Genomic DNA, 16,367 nt, shown 5'->3' with positions numbered 1-16,367 from the left:
TCGAAAAGAATATAAAGGATCTGAAAACTATCACTGCATGGATTCAAAAGAAGAGCAAACAACTAAACAATGCCGTGCTTGAACTAAAGTGCAGGAGCATGAGAAATAACATTGTCATCTCGGGGCTCGAGGAAGACGAGGAGGAGGACTCCACCATAACCGAGCAAAAGGTGATAACTTTCCTGAGAGACTCTCTGAAAATGCCGGACGCTGATCTGGCTATGGTGGACTTCCAGAGGGCTCATCGCTTTGGGAAAGTGACCCTCGACAAGCCACGGCCTATCGTAGCATGCCTCTCCCACTTCAAAATGAAATACGCTATCATGGGAAGAGGACAGGAGCTAAAAGATTCACCCCTGGGCTTGAATGACCAGTATCCCAAAGAAATCATGGACAGGAGACGCATTCTTGTTCCCATACTCAAGGAGAAGCGTAAACAGAAACAAAAGGTGAAACTGGTGATTGATAAACTGTATGTCAACAACGAGCTCTACAAGGACCACACCAAAATCGACTGGCTGTGGTGCATTGGCTGACCAGCTCTCCAGGGGCTTCTTTCACCCATCATGGCTGGGGCCTCGGCCATCATCCTACCTGCGACACAACAGCCGCCAACCTCCGCAGAGTGCTCTAACCATCATTGGCGGACCTGACCATCACACACAGCAGCCTAACAGCTCTACAGATACGAACAGCACCTTGACTGTAACCCAGCCGATGACGAGTTCCACAGCTTCCTCCATAACTGCGCGACTCGACCAGATCTAGAAAACTCATTAACTTTGCTAGACTGCTGAAGCCGTGAGTAAACTGCTATCATCCCCCACTGCGAATGCGGGCTAAAAAGGCTATAAACAAGCTACAATGTCACGTACAGATATGCACGCACACACACACACAAACAGTAGGCCTACACACTCCAAAAACTCAACACGCAGACTCCTCTTTGAATATACATCTTCGACATGATTGTTTGGTCTTATTATACTGTCCCTTTTCAGTCACTTTCCTGTTTTCTTTTTTGTATAACTACTATGAAGGGACGTGAGTGGGTAACGCATGACCAATGCTACACTTTGATGCATTTAATTTCTAAGATTATATGTTTTATGTATTTTCGTTTACTTTTGTCTGTAATGACTGTCTTGGGAAGGGAGGGGGAAAGGGGGATTAAGGAAAGCGGTAGGGAACCAGAATTACTCCATAATCAGACCTATAATGGGCTTTGAAGATCTAGCTAGAGATGATGAGCATCTCTCCAACATGGGTGAACACTTAAGCTGTAAAACCTACACCATTGATCAAAAAATAGAAAAAAATGAGAAACACAATTTTTCCTTATTTCACACAAATATTAGAAGCCTGAATAAACACCACATGGAACTCGACTCCCTTCTATCTACTACAAACCATAGTTTTGACATTGTGGGTTGCAGTGAGACCTGGCTTAACGAAAACTCTCACCTTGATAGCATAAATATAGATGGATATAACCTAATGGTCAGAAATAGAACTTACTCTATCGGAGGCAGAGTATGCTTGTATGTAAAATCCAAATACTGCGTAAATGTTTGTGATGATTTAACGGTGAATGGCCATTCTGACTCGCTCTTTGTTGAGATGAATACTATAAACACAAAAAAACGTATTATTGGTATCATTTACAGCCCCCCCGGTTTCAACCCGGACATATTTAGACTAAAACTAGAAACACTACATCACATAAATAATAGAAATCAGGATTGTATCATACTCTGTGACTTTAATATTGACATCGCTAAAGATGACAAAAAATGACTTTATAAATACACTTCATTCTTTCTTCTTTCCTACCAATAATATTTTTGCAAGAGTAACTAATCGAAGCAGAAGCATCATTGACAATTTCATCACAAACATTGAAAACGCGAGCATTGACTCTGGTGTAATACTCTTGGAGATTTCTGACCATCTACCTATTGTTCTATTCATGCATCTCTCGAATAAATTTAAACTCTTACTACATAAAGAAAAACCCAAGGTTCTAAATTGAAAAACACTGACAAACTTACGTGAAAACATGCAAAACAAAGCATGGGATCATATTTACAGCTGCCGTGAACCTGACATTGCTTACTTATTGATCAATGAAATAACGGACTCCATGCAGAGCACCATCCCCGAGAAAGTTGTTGCAAATGGCACCACAAATAAAAATGCCTGGATCACGAGGGACATCAAAAAATCTAGTTCTCATAAAAATAATTTATATAAACATTACATTAAAAATACATTACATGAAAATAAAATTGACACAATTTAGAAACAAACTTACACAATTGATTAGAAAAGCCAAACGAAACCATTTCACAGAACTCCTGGCTAAATCACAGGGCGATGCCAAAAAAACCTGGCAGGTGCTAAACAACGTTCTTGGGAGGGGCCCAAAGAGTGCTGTGTTACCTGATGACTCGAACTGTGAGAGAAACGTGGCGGCAGGTGATGCTGACCTTGCAGGTGTTCTAAACTCTCATTTTGGCTCTATTGGGAAAAATCTTGCCCAGAACATAGTCCAACCTTTGAATACCTCTTTTAGTCAGTTTTTACAGATGGTAAACCAAATTCCTTTTACTTAATGCCAACAAATTGTATTGAAGTATCTGAAACTATCAGGAGCATGAAAAGATCTAAAGAAAAGACCTAAAAGCCATTGCTAACAAAATCGCTGATCCTTTGGCCCACTGCATCAATCTGTCATTATCATTGGGGTCTGTCCCAAAAATGGCCAAGATAGCAAAAATTGTTTCCGGTCTACAAGTCTGGCGATAAAAATGATTAAAATAATTACAGACCCATTTCAATCTTACCTTCCCTTTCTAAAATATTTGAAAAAATAGTATACACCAGACTAATTAAGTTCTTCGACAAATTTAATATTCTTGACGCTTCTCAATATGGCTTCAGGAAAAAAAGAACTACATATGGCGGTTCTTGATTTAACTGAAAAGGTATATGCTATTGAAAAAGGTGATCTCTCTGTTGGCATTTTCTTAGATTTGTCAAAAGCCTTCGACACTATTGATTATGAAATTCTGTTTCATAAACAGTCTTTTTATAGCATTAGAGGTGTTGCATTGGCTTGGTTTAGAAACTATCTTTATGAGAGAAAACAATATGTAAGTATAAATGGTAAAGAATCCAGTATAAAAATAAACCATGGGGTCCCCCAGGGGTCAATTTTGGGGCTGTTACTCTACATTATCTATATGAACGATTTTGTCCACTCGTCCAATATTTTCAAGAAAGTACTTTTTGCGGATGACCCAAACTTGCTCTTATCACACAAAGATCTGCTTGTATTACAATCAATTGCTAATAAAGAAATTGAGAAAGGGAACCTATGGCTTAAATGCAACAAACTTTCTCTGAATATAAAAAAAATTAATTATATCATTTTCCGATCTAATAGAAATAGAAAACATATTGAGAACATGTGCCTTAACATTGACAGACATGAAATAAAAAGAGTAAAAAACACAAAATTCCTGGGGGTCCACATTGATGAATACTTAAACTTTAAATATAATATTGAGCAACTCACCAAGAAATGATCTATGTACTCCGGTCTATTTTTTAAATTAAGAGATTACCTTCCACTCTCAGCACTACCCACCCTGTACAGATCTTTATTCAAACCTCATTTACTTTACTGTAATATCATTTGGTGTAACACCTTTCCGAGTTATCTTTATAAATTACAATCACTTCAAAAGAAAATAATTTGCACCATCTTCTGGTCACATTTCAGAGACCACACTGGTCCTCTCTTTGAGAGCTCAGGCGTATTAAAGCTTGCTGACCTGAATATTTTCCTAAATGTATGTATTGTTTATCAGGTTATAAACCAATCCAATGTTTGTATGTGTGAAATTGTCCCTATCTGCAATCCCTGCATAGACGCTCCATTGTTCCTCTCGGTCGTATGCGGACTGCTCCGCCGGCAGAGCAGCCGGAGGAGTCGGCATACGACCGAGAGGTCGGAACAATGGAGTGTCGGAGAAATTATATATACCCGAAATGAACTGACAGCTGTCTGCTGAAACATCGCTTTCTCGAATGAGTTTGTTGTTGCTGGTGACGTAAAGAGGTCAACCGGTGGCCCTATTACCACTAGTTGAAATGGGCACAGCGCCACCTATCGTACCGGGGCATAACACGCTTTGGCCAATGAATCGATTTACTCACCGCCATGTATACGCAGACAATTGCAGTTGTCCAATTGAGGAGCATAATCGAGCTATGGCTTTAATCGAATTAAGCTGTGCATGTAAACGTACTGACTGAGAGACCATCTAAATATGTCTAGATATGTCCAATGGCCACTGGACACACTGAGAGACCATCTAAATATGTCTAAACATGTCCAGTGGCCACTGGACACACTGAGACATCCAAATATGTTAATATGTCTAAATGATGTAAAGATGTCATAATCACTATCTCTTTAAGACAAAACTTAAAAAGCAATTTCTGTCTTATGTCTAAAGGCCACTGGACACACAGAGATCATCTAAATATGTCTAGATATGTCCAATGGCCACTGGACACTCATGCTATACTAACATAAGGCCACCTGGTCTGATTTCTGTCGATCGTAATTTCTATTGTTTTCCTACCATGGTTTGGGGGGTGGGGGGTGGGAGGTGACGTGGCAGTATCCATTTGGATACTGCAGCAATACCTGGGGCTTGTGTACTGTATTTTGTTTTTTGTTTTTGTTATGTTTCCCGTCTACCCTGTGTATTATTTTTCTGTCTCAGGTTTCCCCGCTGACAAGCAGCTCGTTGCAGCTTTTTTGGGGCCTTTTCCTATTTCATATCCTGATTACAAATGAGATGTATAATTATACAAGTATGATTGCAAGATATGAATAAAAACACATTGTATCGTATCGTAGCAGAGCCACATGCATCAACAGGGCCAGAGCCCCCTAAAAAGAAGACCCTAGGAAGCTTCTTTAAAAAGGCAAGAGCATCCTCTACAACTTCAAGCAAGGACCAGCTGGCAACAGAGTTGTCTACTTACTTGCAGACTGTTGATGCAGAAAGTGAATCAGATCCATTCCTATGGTGGAAGAACCATGAGGAAATGTTCCAAAATTTAAGCCATTTGGCAAAGAAGTACCTGTGTGTGCCGGCAACCAGTTCTCCATCCGAAAGAGTGTTTAACACCAGTGGCAATGTAGTCACTTGTCACAGAACATCTCTGAAACCAGAAGCCGTTGATAGGCTTGTGTTCTTAAAAAATGTATCTCTCTCTCTTGCATCTAGCTCATCAGTGATGCAGCCAGTTATAGCATTGTTCTATTGTGCTGAGATCATTGTGGTAGAATGGGGGAAGTTCAGCAATATTTTAATAATAATGTCTCGCTCTAACTCTTTTATTGTTCTGAGCTGCTCAGTTTTATATTGCCCGTTTTTGTAATTTTGAAGATTGTTTTTGTAGTTTGTGCTTTGTTTGAATAAAAAAATAGTTTTATTTCAACTCAATTGTGATTAATCACTCACATGTTTTGATGGTATGAAGAATGGTATATAGTCTGCAGGGATTGTAGTGAAAACAGTAAAGGGTAAAAGTGCAATTTCATGGGGTCCTTTAAAGGAGGTTTCAAAATATCAAGATATATATCGTATATCGTGAAATGGAGAAAATGTATCGGGATATTCATTTTTTCCCATATCGCACAGCCCTAATTTGATGTTCCCAAGCAAGTGCTGTGCAATCTGTGTGGTATACTACGAACCTCACTGAACATACCCAGGCTTTCTTGGGAAAACCTCAAGTAGCGAATACCCTCTGATGAGAACCTGTATCTCTCATAAAGAATAATTCTCAGGCAATGCCAAGGGATCGTATCTGTCCCGAAAGACCCTCTGTCTCCGGAGAGACTCCTGTATGATACGGGCTCCAAGGTCCACAGGAACACCCATAAATGGTGACGACATTTTAAAAAGAGGGGCTAGGAAGCTGCACATGCCGATCTAACCCGATAGACTAAGCTGAAAACCTGCTCCCGACCAGGTTTGGTTGACAGCATAAGTCACCATGGTGATACAGCGACGCTAAAAGAGAGCGACTTTTGTGTCCCAGCTAACCCAGGCTTTGAGCGCAATATACCTTGCTAACCCACTAATCGAGGTTTGTAGTATACCCCACTGGTAATATGATCTGAGATGTGTCACTAAATGATTCATCATTATCACAACACGCATTCAAAGGTCCGTATCAAAGACACGTATGATCCATGATTTTGATTCTGTGTGTGTGAGTGTGTTGTGTGTGTGTGCGCAAATATACATCAATATCACTCTGCGCTGTATATCATCAAGGGTGTTTTATTAAATGCTGCAAATATCCTTCAGGGACCCTGAACATATGTAACACATATTTCAGTCATCACCGTGAATGTGCTTATCATCTTGACACAAATGTGAAAGATGTTTCAGATATTTCTGATTTTGAATGACCTATGCTACCCGGCAATGTTTTCAATGTTCCAGTTTTTATAACGGAGATAACATGATTTATAAGATAGACATCCATCCATCCATTCATCACTCTGGCAAAGATAGATGGAGTTTGACACACACTGGAAATGCTGTGTGTGCTGCGTGTGATCTCATATGCAACAAGGTCACATGTGGGGTTGTGTTTCTTTGTATGCAGCTGTTGAAGCTGAACAAAGGACACCGCAAACACAAATTTTGTTCATTCACGTTTGTTTGCAAATGACATGTCAATCGTCATCAAGCATAACAACTCTTCAGAAAGAAGATTGTCTATTCATATCATCAAACGGAGTGTATTTGAGTCATGGTCCTTTGTTTTAGTTTAGACTAAAAGAAGTGCAGAATAGAGTGGATCAGGATGAAGTGGCACTGGCAGGCTATGTTGTGTGACGACGTAAACCATGGATGCTGGATTGTGGATGAAAATGCGGGGATGTTCTGAACTTGCGGCGTGTGGATGTTGCAAGAGTGTGGAGTGGGGGGGTTCAGGCATCCGCCCACCACCGAAAAGTTGATCCTCGGGTGGAGGAGGAGGAGGAGGAGGAAAGAGATAGGGGGGCTGGGGAGGAGTGGGTGGAAGGGAAAGAGATTAGAATTTGGCACCAGTGGCGGGGTAGTGACAGATCTGAGGGGGGGACTGTGCTGGCTGGGTGGGGTATGGACTTGGAGTGGCGGCTCCTGCAGAGTCTTTTGATGGAGAGATAGAATGGAAAGGAGGGCCGGACGGGGGGTAGAGGAGAAATAAGGCAACAGAGAAGAAGGAGTGGAGGAGAGAGGAGTCGTGGCTCGTGGGAGTCCACACTGTAAAAAATAAAAACTTGCAAATATGCAAAATTCAATGGCAACCTTATGCATTCAAATGTTCGTGTTTTCCCAACTAAGTTTTATGCGTTGGCCAAACTACAAAAATGCTGTTGTCTTTACGAACAATTGTTTGTTCTACCAGTGGGCACAACATAAAATTCATCATCCTGCCAATGTAAGATTGTTTGTTGAGTTAACAGTAATGTGATTGACCCAACTACAAAAATGCTGTTGTCTTTACGAACAATTGTTCGTTCTACCAGTGGGCACAACTTAAAATTTAGCATTCTGCCAATGTAAGATTTTTTTTGTTGAGGTAACAGTAATGTGATTGCCCAAACTACAAAAATACTGTTGTCTTTACTAAGTTCTTAGCTCAACTTAGTACAAAAAGTTAACTAGTAATATAAAGACTTCTTTGTTGACTAAACCCATTTTTCCCTCTTGCTATTACCAAAGCAAATCCACATACACAAATGCACACTTTAATTTATTCTCTGTTCAGTTATCAAAACTTGAATTTCAAATTCAACAAAATGGCATAGTTTTCAGGTATAACATGAAAAAACATTCTAACACACTTACACTAGAACAATCACTTCTGCTTGGTTGAAAAAAAAATAGATGCATGTAAGATACAATGTAAGACAATAAAAATGTGTGTGATAAACACTTAAAACATTAGTTTGCCAGCTGCTGGTCAGAGGTGACTATGGGCATCAAAATAATTAACATGAAAAAGTTCAGTGTTAAATTTCACATGACATGTCATTCACAGCTGTCTTGACACGTATGGCTTCACAGGTTCACAGGTCTAACTTGAAAATACATTCTGCAGTAACATTTTGCTAGAACAATCAATGTAGCAATGTAACAATTATGTAGAAAAATATAAATGAATTTTCAAATTTCACATGTTGCCTTCTTAGCAACAACTACATTACAAATGGGTGTAACACACATTTTACAAACGTTTGAGTTATTAACCAGCAATTAGTCGGAGAACACAAAACAATTATGTGAACTTGTCAAATTTCACAGGGAAAACCTGTTTCTTCATTTCACTTTTCTTTTTGCAACGTTTAGACAAGACAAAGCTTTTTCTTTAGAGATCACACAGAGCATTTTAGTTAGAGCATTTTGGGCCATTCTCCATGAACACCTTCTGAAGTGTTTCAAAGGTGTACTTAAGGTCCTCCGGATAGGAAATATTGAGTGCATTAAGGAGGCCGAGAAGGTAGGCCAAGGCAGTGGGAGTATCCGGAAGGTCCTCTACTACTATGGATTCCTCTAAGATGAGTGTGATGTTTTGGATCTTGGGGGATGAGGCTTCAGCCACACAGTCCTCAAGGACATAAAGAATTCCCACAGTAACTCCCTTGGCAGCCATGTCATCTGGATCAGTTTCCTGTTTGAGGACATAAAGAAATATGATTTTCAATTTCAACTCACATCACACACTACATGTCTTGTAGGGAGCCAGGCAAGAAGTATACTGAAATCATCCTTCAAATATTACAGCGGTAGTGTACTTATTTTCAGTATATTACAGTTGAGCTTAATGACATCCTGACTAAAATACACTATCTGAATATATTCTAAATGAACTTAAAAAAAGATCAGTTAAGTATAATTTTAAGATGTATACTGAAACAACACAACACTTCCAAAAGTCTACCTAAAATATACTTAACATAAAGTATACTTCTGAAAAATGTACTTCGGAATAATATTTTGAATACACTTCAGTGGACTTAATTTTCACCAGGGCAGCCGGACTCAGAGTGGATTTAGTGGAAGAATCAGCAACAGAGAGACTGGGAGTGGAGAGGGGGGGAGGCGAGAGCGAGAGAGAGGAGGTTTGGGGTGGAATGAGTGTGAGGGGAGAGACGGAGGTGGAGTGAGTGTGAGAGGGGGGTTGTGAGGGAGGGAGTGAGGTGGGGGGAATCGGAACCAAAAAAAGGGTGGAAAGAAATGGAGAAAGAAATATAGATGTATTTTATTTTGACCGACCAAAGAAAATACGAGATAGTTGAGATTACTCATATTTTTCTCTATCTTCTTTTGTGTGGAATTGAATTATTATGGGGAAATAATTATCTTTTTTTTATTACGACAGGATGTTTGAAGGTCACACAGCTTATTTTTGTCCTCTTCCTCTTTGATCGGCGTATTCAACCTGTCCTTCACTCAGGGTTAGGGAGGAGGGACTTCTGCCTAATACTGTTTAACGTTTCAGAGTTAAACAGTATTAAGTGGACAAACTGTAGGAGGCATGTGTTTTGATTGTTAGGGAAATGTGATTGGTCGAAGTAGGAGTGCTGACCGTCCATTGGTTAGCTCAAAAAAAGATGCGTCCCATGAACTCATGTGATTGAGGAAAAGGAACCCATAATAAGTGTTAAGTGTAAGTGTAAGATAAGTGCCGCTCCAGTGTTTGTCCTGCGCTGACACCTCCAGGAAGAGGAGTCTATCGCCCAGATAAAATTTGTGCGCTCGATTAAATCCATGGAGTGTATAAAATGGGTCAGAAACAAACGTCAGCGCTAATGAGCGGCAGAAACCGCGGAGCTCCAACACCGAGAACACAACTGGACATAATGAGTCGTTAACACAGCTGACGGCCGTTTCATTAATGAGACCAGGGAGAGCCAGAGGGCGGGAGGCCCTCGAATGACACGCACAGTATCAGCTGATGGTTAAACATGGAAGCACTTGGGTTTCATGTTGCTTTAACATTGAACAAACTTTGTCTGGTTGAAGAAGAAAAAATACCATATACTGGTCAGGGATATGCTGGGAGTCTATTCACAAATCAGACTTTAGATCAATAATTTTGATTCTGATAGAAGGCCAGCTGAAATCTGGCTGATCGGGGCGTTTCGCTTTCTTTTTTCTTTTTTTTTTCTTTTCTTGTATTTGGTTCAACCAACCATGTCGCTGGAGTCGGGGATCTGTAAGACAGTAATTGGTGAACAGCAACACAAACTCGGCCAGCACTAGTAAAGTTCTCCTGGTGGAAAAGACAATTAGGCTTCAACATCCTGTCCAGACACCGACATTGTTTGTTAAAGCGCCTGTAAAGCCTCTAATCAACCCCAGGTGGACCAGCCACTAGAAACATACTTCTTCAAATCCTCTGGAAGCTCCACTCACTCGTGATGGTCGCAAATAAGTTTCTTTTCAAATAAGTTTCTTTTAACAACGAGGCGTGACTCCGCCTCCTGTCAGTCATTGGCTTCCGGCCCGGCTCTGTCCCGCCTCCCACCCGTCACTCACCACAGTCTCCTTCCTTCTCCATCCAGGGCTGAAGTTCCGTGAGGTCCTGATTAACGTGTCACGGCAGCAGGTGGAGGACTTCCATGGGCCCGAGGACTACTGGTGTCTGTGTGTCGCCTGGAGCCACCTGGGGACGTCCAAGAGCCGCAAGGCCAGCATCCGCATCGCATGTGAGTGGGGTGGGGGGGGTGTGTGTTGCTTTTTGTATTAAAAGTTTATCTGTGTATGTGTTTAAAGTTTTGTCTCTGTTTGAATTAACTGCTGACTATTGTGTTTATGCTGTATATGTTTTTAATGGTGTGTGTGTTTAAAGCTTTGTCTATGTAGCACATTCATTAATGTGTGTGTGTGTGTGCGCGCTCTGCTGTTTCCTTCCAGACCTGAGGAAGAACTTTGAGCAGGACCCCCAGGGCACCGAGGTGCCTCTTAAGGGCATGATCCTGCTGCACTGCCGGCCCCCAGAGGGCATGCCATTGGCCGAGGTATGAGCCCCCCCCCCCCCCCCCCCCTTCCTACACCCTCAACATCAACCTCATGTGTTCTCCCACTACCTTCATACTAGGGGTGTACGATAAACGGTATAAAAAGTACACCGGTGTGAATTTGTGCTAAGGTATGGATTTTGACCATAACGTGAGACCGGTGTGACCAGTAGACAGTGTTGTGTGTAACGTGTTACAAAGTAAGTAACGTAAATATGTGACCATGTGTATGATGCTCTGCTGCTCGCTGAATCACTTCACAGAGACGGGTTGAAGCACTGGACTGGTTTACTGCAAAATGGGAAAGCACACAACCAGTGTGCACAAATAAATTACCGATCTGTTTGATGCATCTGAGCAATTTACATATCGTGATCATATAGTGGTATTTTTTTACATTTTCTCAAACAAAAAGCACATAACACAAAACAATATTACAAGAGTACAAAATAAAACATACCTGCAAAATGGGAAAGCACACAATCAGTGTGCACAAATAAATGACCGATCTGTTCCCGCTCAAACTACAAAAGAGGAGCCCCACATTAGTGCGCACAGGTCACGTACACCTCGTGCTTAAGGACTCCACACATCACGCAATTATCTCTTTACAAACCAATAAAACAAAAGGGTTTGACAAGCATTAAGTTCAACAAACATGCAACAAATCAAATGCTGATCGAGTTCAAACATCTTATGCGTGGTTTACATTTATAACTTAATTTATGTACAAGCGGACAGAACGGCAACTTACCACAGCGTAAGTTTGATGCGTCTGAGCAATTTACATATTGCCCAGCATTAACTTAAACACAAACTTCCACTGTGGACTTTCAAAATAAAATATAAAAAGTTGAATCCCAAGTTTGACAGGAATTTAACAAATAAAACTTGTTATTTACACTGTTACAAATACAGTAACGTAACTTCTTTCATGTGAAAAGTAAAGTTACGCAAAACTACTGAAAATATGGGAACGAAACGTATTTCCTTTTTCAATTCGGCGCAACGTTACTTTTCCCAGGGACAGATTTGACAGCGATACTGCCTTCTCAGGCAGTATGCTATTGCACAAGCACGCAGGCGCGCAGCCTGCACAATAGTCCCTTCACAAGCTCTCATTCCACACCATACGAGACAGACGCTGGTAGCGTGAAGCTGTCTCTGCATCGCTTCCGCAGGCATTTTCCAAAGCCAGTCCTTATGACAAAAAAAGCCAGCGGTGGAACGAGATAACAAACGCCGTCATTGTTTACCTGTGTAAGGACGTTCCCTTTCAAAATGTCGATAGAAAGGGCTTTAAAGAGATGGTCAAAACACTCAATCCCAGGTACGCTTACCTGTTACCTGCTCGCACACACTTCAGCCAAATTGAGATGCCAAAACTATACGGCAAGGTCCACGACCAAGTGGAGAAAGAAAGCCATACTATCCATACTGTTTTAGTTTTTAGTATTTAATGCTGGCCTACTGACTTAAAATTGCACTGTCTTGCCTTACTACTTTGTACCTCACCAAACCATGTCTAGATCTGTACTGTACCACAGGGTTAGCCCCTGCCCTGTCACCCTTATCACACTGCCTCAGCACATTAATGTGGACCTTGTTTGTTTGTTGTCTGTTACTTAGTATCTTTCTCTTAGTATATTTAACCTTATTGTCTAGTGTATAGTATCTTTATTCTTATTTGTTGATTGTATTCTAGAAACTTCCTTTTTTTGCAATCCTGCTTGTTGTATGTTGTATGTGTATGTTATGTGTGATGTATCTATGTCTCTAAGCTACTTGGACCCTGAATTTCCCCTTGGGATAAATAAAGTTTATATCTATCTATCTATCTATCTATCTATCTATCTACTGGAAGTAACTTTAAAAAAAAGAAAAGATTCATTTTATTCTATTGCAGTTTTGCTCAAGAAATGTTCTTAAAATACTTCTGTACTATGTGAAGTATTTCCTAGTGATACAGTAATAGCTGCCTAACCAGTATTTTACCCCTTCAGAAGCACTTATATTTAAATTAGAATATAACATTAACATACCGTGATATAATACTGTTACTGTCTATGCCTCAAATCATACCATGATATAAATTTTAGTCCATACCATACAGCCCTACTTCATACTACCTTCCCTTGTCCTCATATCTCTCCCTCTCTCTCTCTCCCTCCCTTTTTCTCCACCTCACTCTAGGGCTTTGACTTTTGCCCACAAATCATATTCGAAGTTTGTTTGTTTATTTATTAATATTATTTATTAATAATATAAATATTTGAATATATTTGAATATGTATTATTTTAAAACGGGTGGCTTAAATCAAGTGATCTGATTGGTTCCTAACTGTTTTTTTTATAATGTGCATAGGCATATACATAACTGCTATGACGTCCAATCAGTTATCACGCCGCGCTTAACTTGAAATGTTTATTTATTTATAAAAGCAATAGCTTAGTTCACTGAAACCTAAGAATATGTTGACTGATTGAGAGGGTGGAAATGTTGTAAAGCAATAGGCACACGGTGAGTGAACGTGATAGTAGGCTAAATTGCCGGCGAAGGGTTCAAATTATCTTTTCATCTTTAAGGGGGTCTCTCTATCTCATAAAAAAAGTTGCCGCACCGCGCACATAGCCTTACCATGCGCAAAAGCGCTGGTATTTGTAACCTCTTCTTTAAGTTCTACCTTAACATTTCGCATGTTTCCCGAAACGTTCTTTGCTAAGAATCTCTTTTGTACGTCGTTCGTTGGTAAGGTTGGTCTAAAGCACTCGTAGAACCTTCTTAGCTCTACTGTAGTGATATTTCAGCTCCTGCAGTCTCCGCCACTGTACAGTAACCTTTAGAAATCCCTGTTGTGCATGTTTATTCCAAGTTTGCATCCGTAGCCAATTGAAGCCAAATGAAACGGCATGTTTGAATTAAGGATATTGTCTCGGCTGTTCTTTATTTTGGGCCGTGGGTACAGCAGGCAAGGTCAGCTCGACTTGCTTCCAATAATTTCATAAACTCGCAACTTCAAAAAATTAATTAATTAATTTTACAATTGAAAAATTAACAAAACTGTCTTCTAAATTAAGGAAATTATACTGAGAAACAAATAAACCATTATAAGCACTGAGTGAACTTAATAAGCGAAAATACTTTTTGCAACCACCGCCTCTTTCCCTTGACATTTAGTTCACCTAACATATGAGACAGATTTAATTAAAGGAGAATTTCACCTATGGAGATATGAATCTGTATTGAAAGTGGGTCATATATTTAGGCTGGCTTTACACGACTCCCGGGTAAAACCGACAAAATATTTTTATCAAATGTGCCTTTCGTTTAGACGGCGACAGCGTTGGGTTCTCGGACGTCTCTGGTACTTCCACAACAAGTAAAGACTCGTAGTGGGGCTCACATCTCGGTCAGAGTCCTGCTGTGACCGGCACAATTTGTATGTGCGGGTCAGGTCGGACGCCTGAACAGCGCGGGTCGGTCGCAGGTTTTGCGATTGCGAGCAAGACTTCTCCGGTGCTGGATATGTTATTCAGGAGTGGAGTCAACTACAACCGTCCACAGTGGATAATCTGCATTTTTTGCACAGCAATCTTAAGCACCACACCAACACCAGGTAGTGTAATGCCCCGGCGTTCCATCTAATGTGTCTAATTTTCCTTCGGTTGCAGGTTGGGCGTCGATATCAATTTATAGCGGGTCTGGTTGGGGGCGGAATGTATTTTGCAGGTACAGGCGGGTGCGGGTTTGCAAAATAAGACCAATGTATTGATTCTTGGCCATGGTGGAGAAGGAATTGGGGAAAGAAACTTTGGCTTTTACTCTCTGAAGTCCAGATTGAACCACGACTTCAGATTGATGTGGAAGGACCTGAGACATCGGAGAACCCGACGCAGTCATTTTTTCATAAAATCATCCAGGCGCACATAGCTTTTGGCTGTGATTTCATTAATACACAGGATCAGATGTTATAATCCCTTGTGCCAAAATCCAAGGAAAACACATATTCAGAGGCCCCTGTCCAAACCAACCTTACAAGCACGCTGGCTACCAAACTACCAACCAAAGGTGAAAAGAAAAGAAAAATAAATAAATAAATACAATACAATATACCTATCCTATCCTATGGCTATCATAGCCTAAAAACAGCAATGCCACCTTCAACAGACCCAGGCTCCGTTTAAGTGCAAGCTCCAGGTAGTGACAATGCCCCCTGACCAATCCAACCTTATAAGCACATTGGCTACTAAGCTACCAACTAAAGGTGAAAAACACACGGCAACTAGCCCAACTAACAGCAGTAAATACAGCAGTATGCAGTAAGCAGAATATCATTGGGGTTATCAAGTGGGTGATATTATATATTATATTATAAATGTCTATAATATTATATTATACAGATATAGAGCTCCAGGTCTCCCGCCGGAGCTCCCGGAGTGTTCTAGAATTAAGCAATAGATCACGACAGGCTGTGGTATGTGCTCACTGACTGAAGTGATCTTTTATAAAATGGTTACGTAAGTATGGCGAAATGAAAGTCATAGACACCCTCAATTTTGAAAAAGCGAAAAGTCGGAAAAGCATTTTTTTTAACAAATACAAAAAAGTAGCCCCTCCTGGCTGCCTGCAAAGTGTACGGCGGTTGCTATGCAACACACTGTAGCGTCCTTCAGAGAGAAGGCTAGGCTAGAGACGGTAGCTTGGTTCGCCGGCAATTTAGCCTACTATCGAGTTCACTCACTGTGTGCCTATTGCTTTACAACATTTCCACCCTCTCCAGCAATCAACATATTTTTAGGCTTCAGTGAACTATGCTATTGCTTTTATATATAAATAAACAATAGTTAGGCGCGGAGTGATACTGAACTCTGTAAACTGAACGGGCATCATAGCTGTGTGTATACACTCAATATCCCAAACAGTTGGGAACCAATCAGTTTGCTTGATTTAAGTCACCCGTTTTGTAATATCTTATAGAACACCCGGATGGTATTATGAATAAACGACTGCGTCTCTGGTACTACATCATTGCTTCTTTAGCGCTCGTGTGATCTACCTATACCATACACCCCTAAGTCCCACCCACTGGAACTAGTGCTTGTAGTTTTTTAGAGAGCCCCCCTCAAATACTTCCTGCTTTAAATGACGCAAAAATCTTCATTTTGCGTAATTTAAAGCAGGAAGTGTTAGAGGTAGATACAGAGCTCTCCCGTCTCAGGGGAAAATGAGGGAATGATGCAGGACCATTCAAAA

The 16,367-nt window shown here is 40.6% G+C and overlaps 1 protein-coding gene across 1 annotated transcript in view; it reads left to right on the top strand.

Moving 5' to 3' along the window:
* LOC311367331 (netrin receptor UNC5D-like) overlaps positions 1–16,367 on the top strand; it is a gene marked incomplete at both ends in the record, with an annotated part of 166,265 nt that overhangs the window by 85,239 nt on the left and 64,659 nt on the right. Inside the window, 2 exons of the mRNA XM_084486158.1 lie at positions 10,658–10,801; positions 11,010–11,113. Of these exons, the coding sequence (XP_084342284.1) occupies positions 10,658–10,801; positions 11,010–11,113 (248 nt within the window). The remainder of the gene's footprint in view (positions 1–10,657; positions 10,802–11,009; positions 11,114–16,367) is intronic.

Source organism: Micromesistius poutassou (assembly GCF_964030765.1).
Source record: "Micromesistius poutassou genome assembly, chromosome: 22".
Classification (NCBI taxonomy): domain Eukaryota; kingdom Metazoa; phylum Chordata; class Actinopteri; order Gadiformes; family Gadidae; genus Micromesistius; species Micromesistius poutassou.
This window is presented reverse-complemented; position numbering and strand designations above follow the sequence as displayed.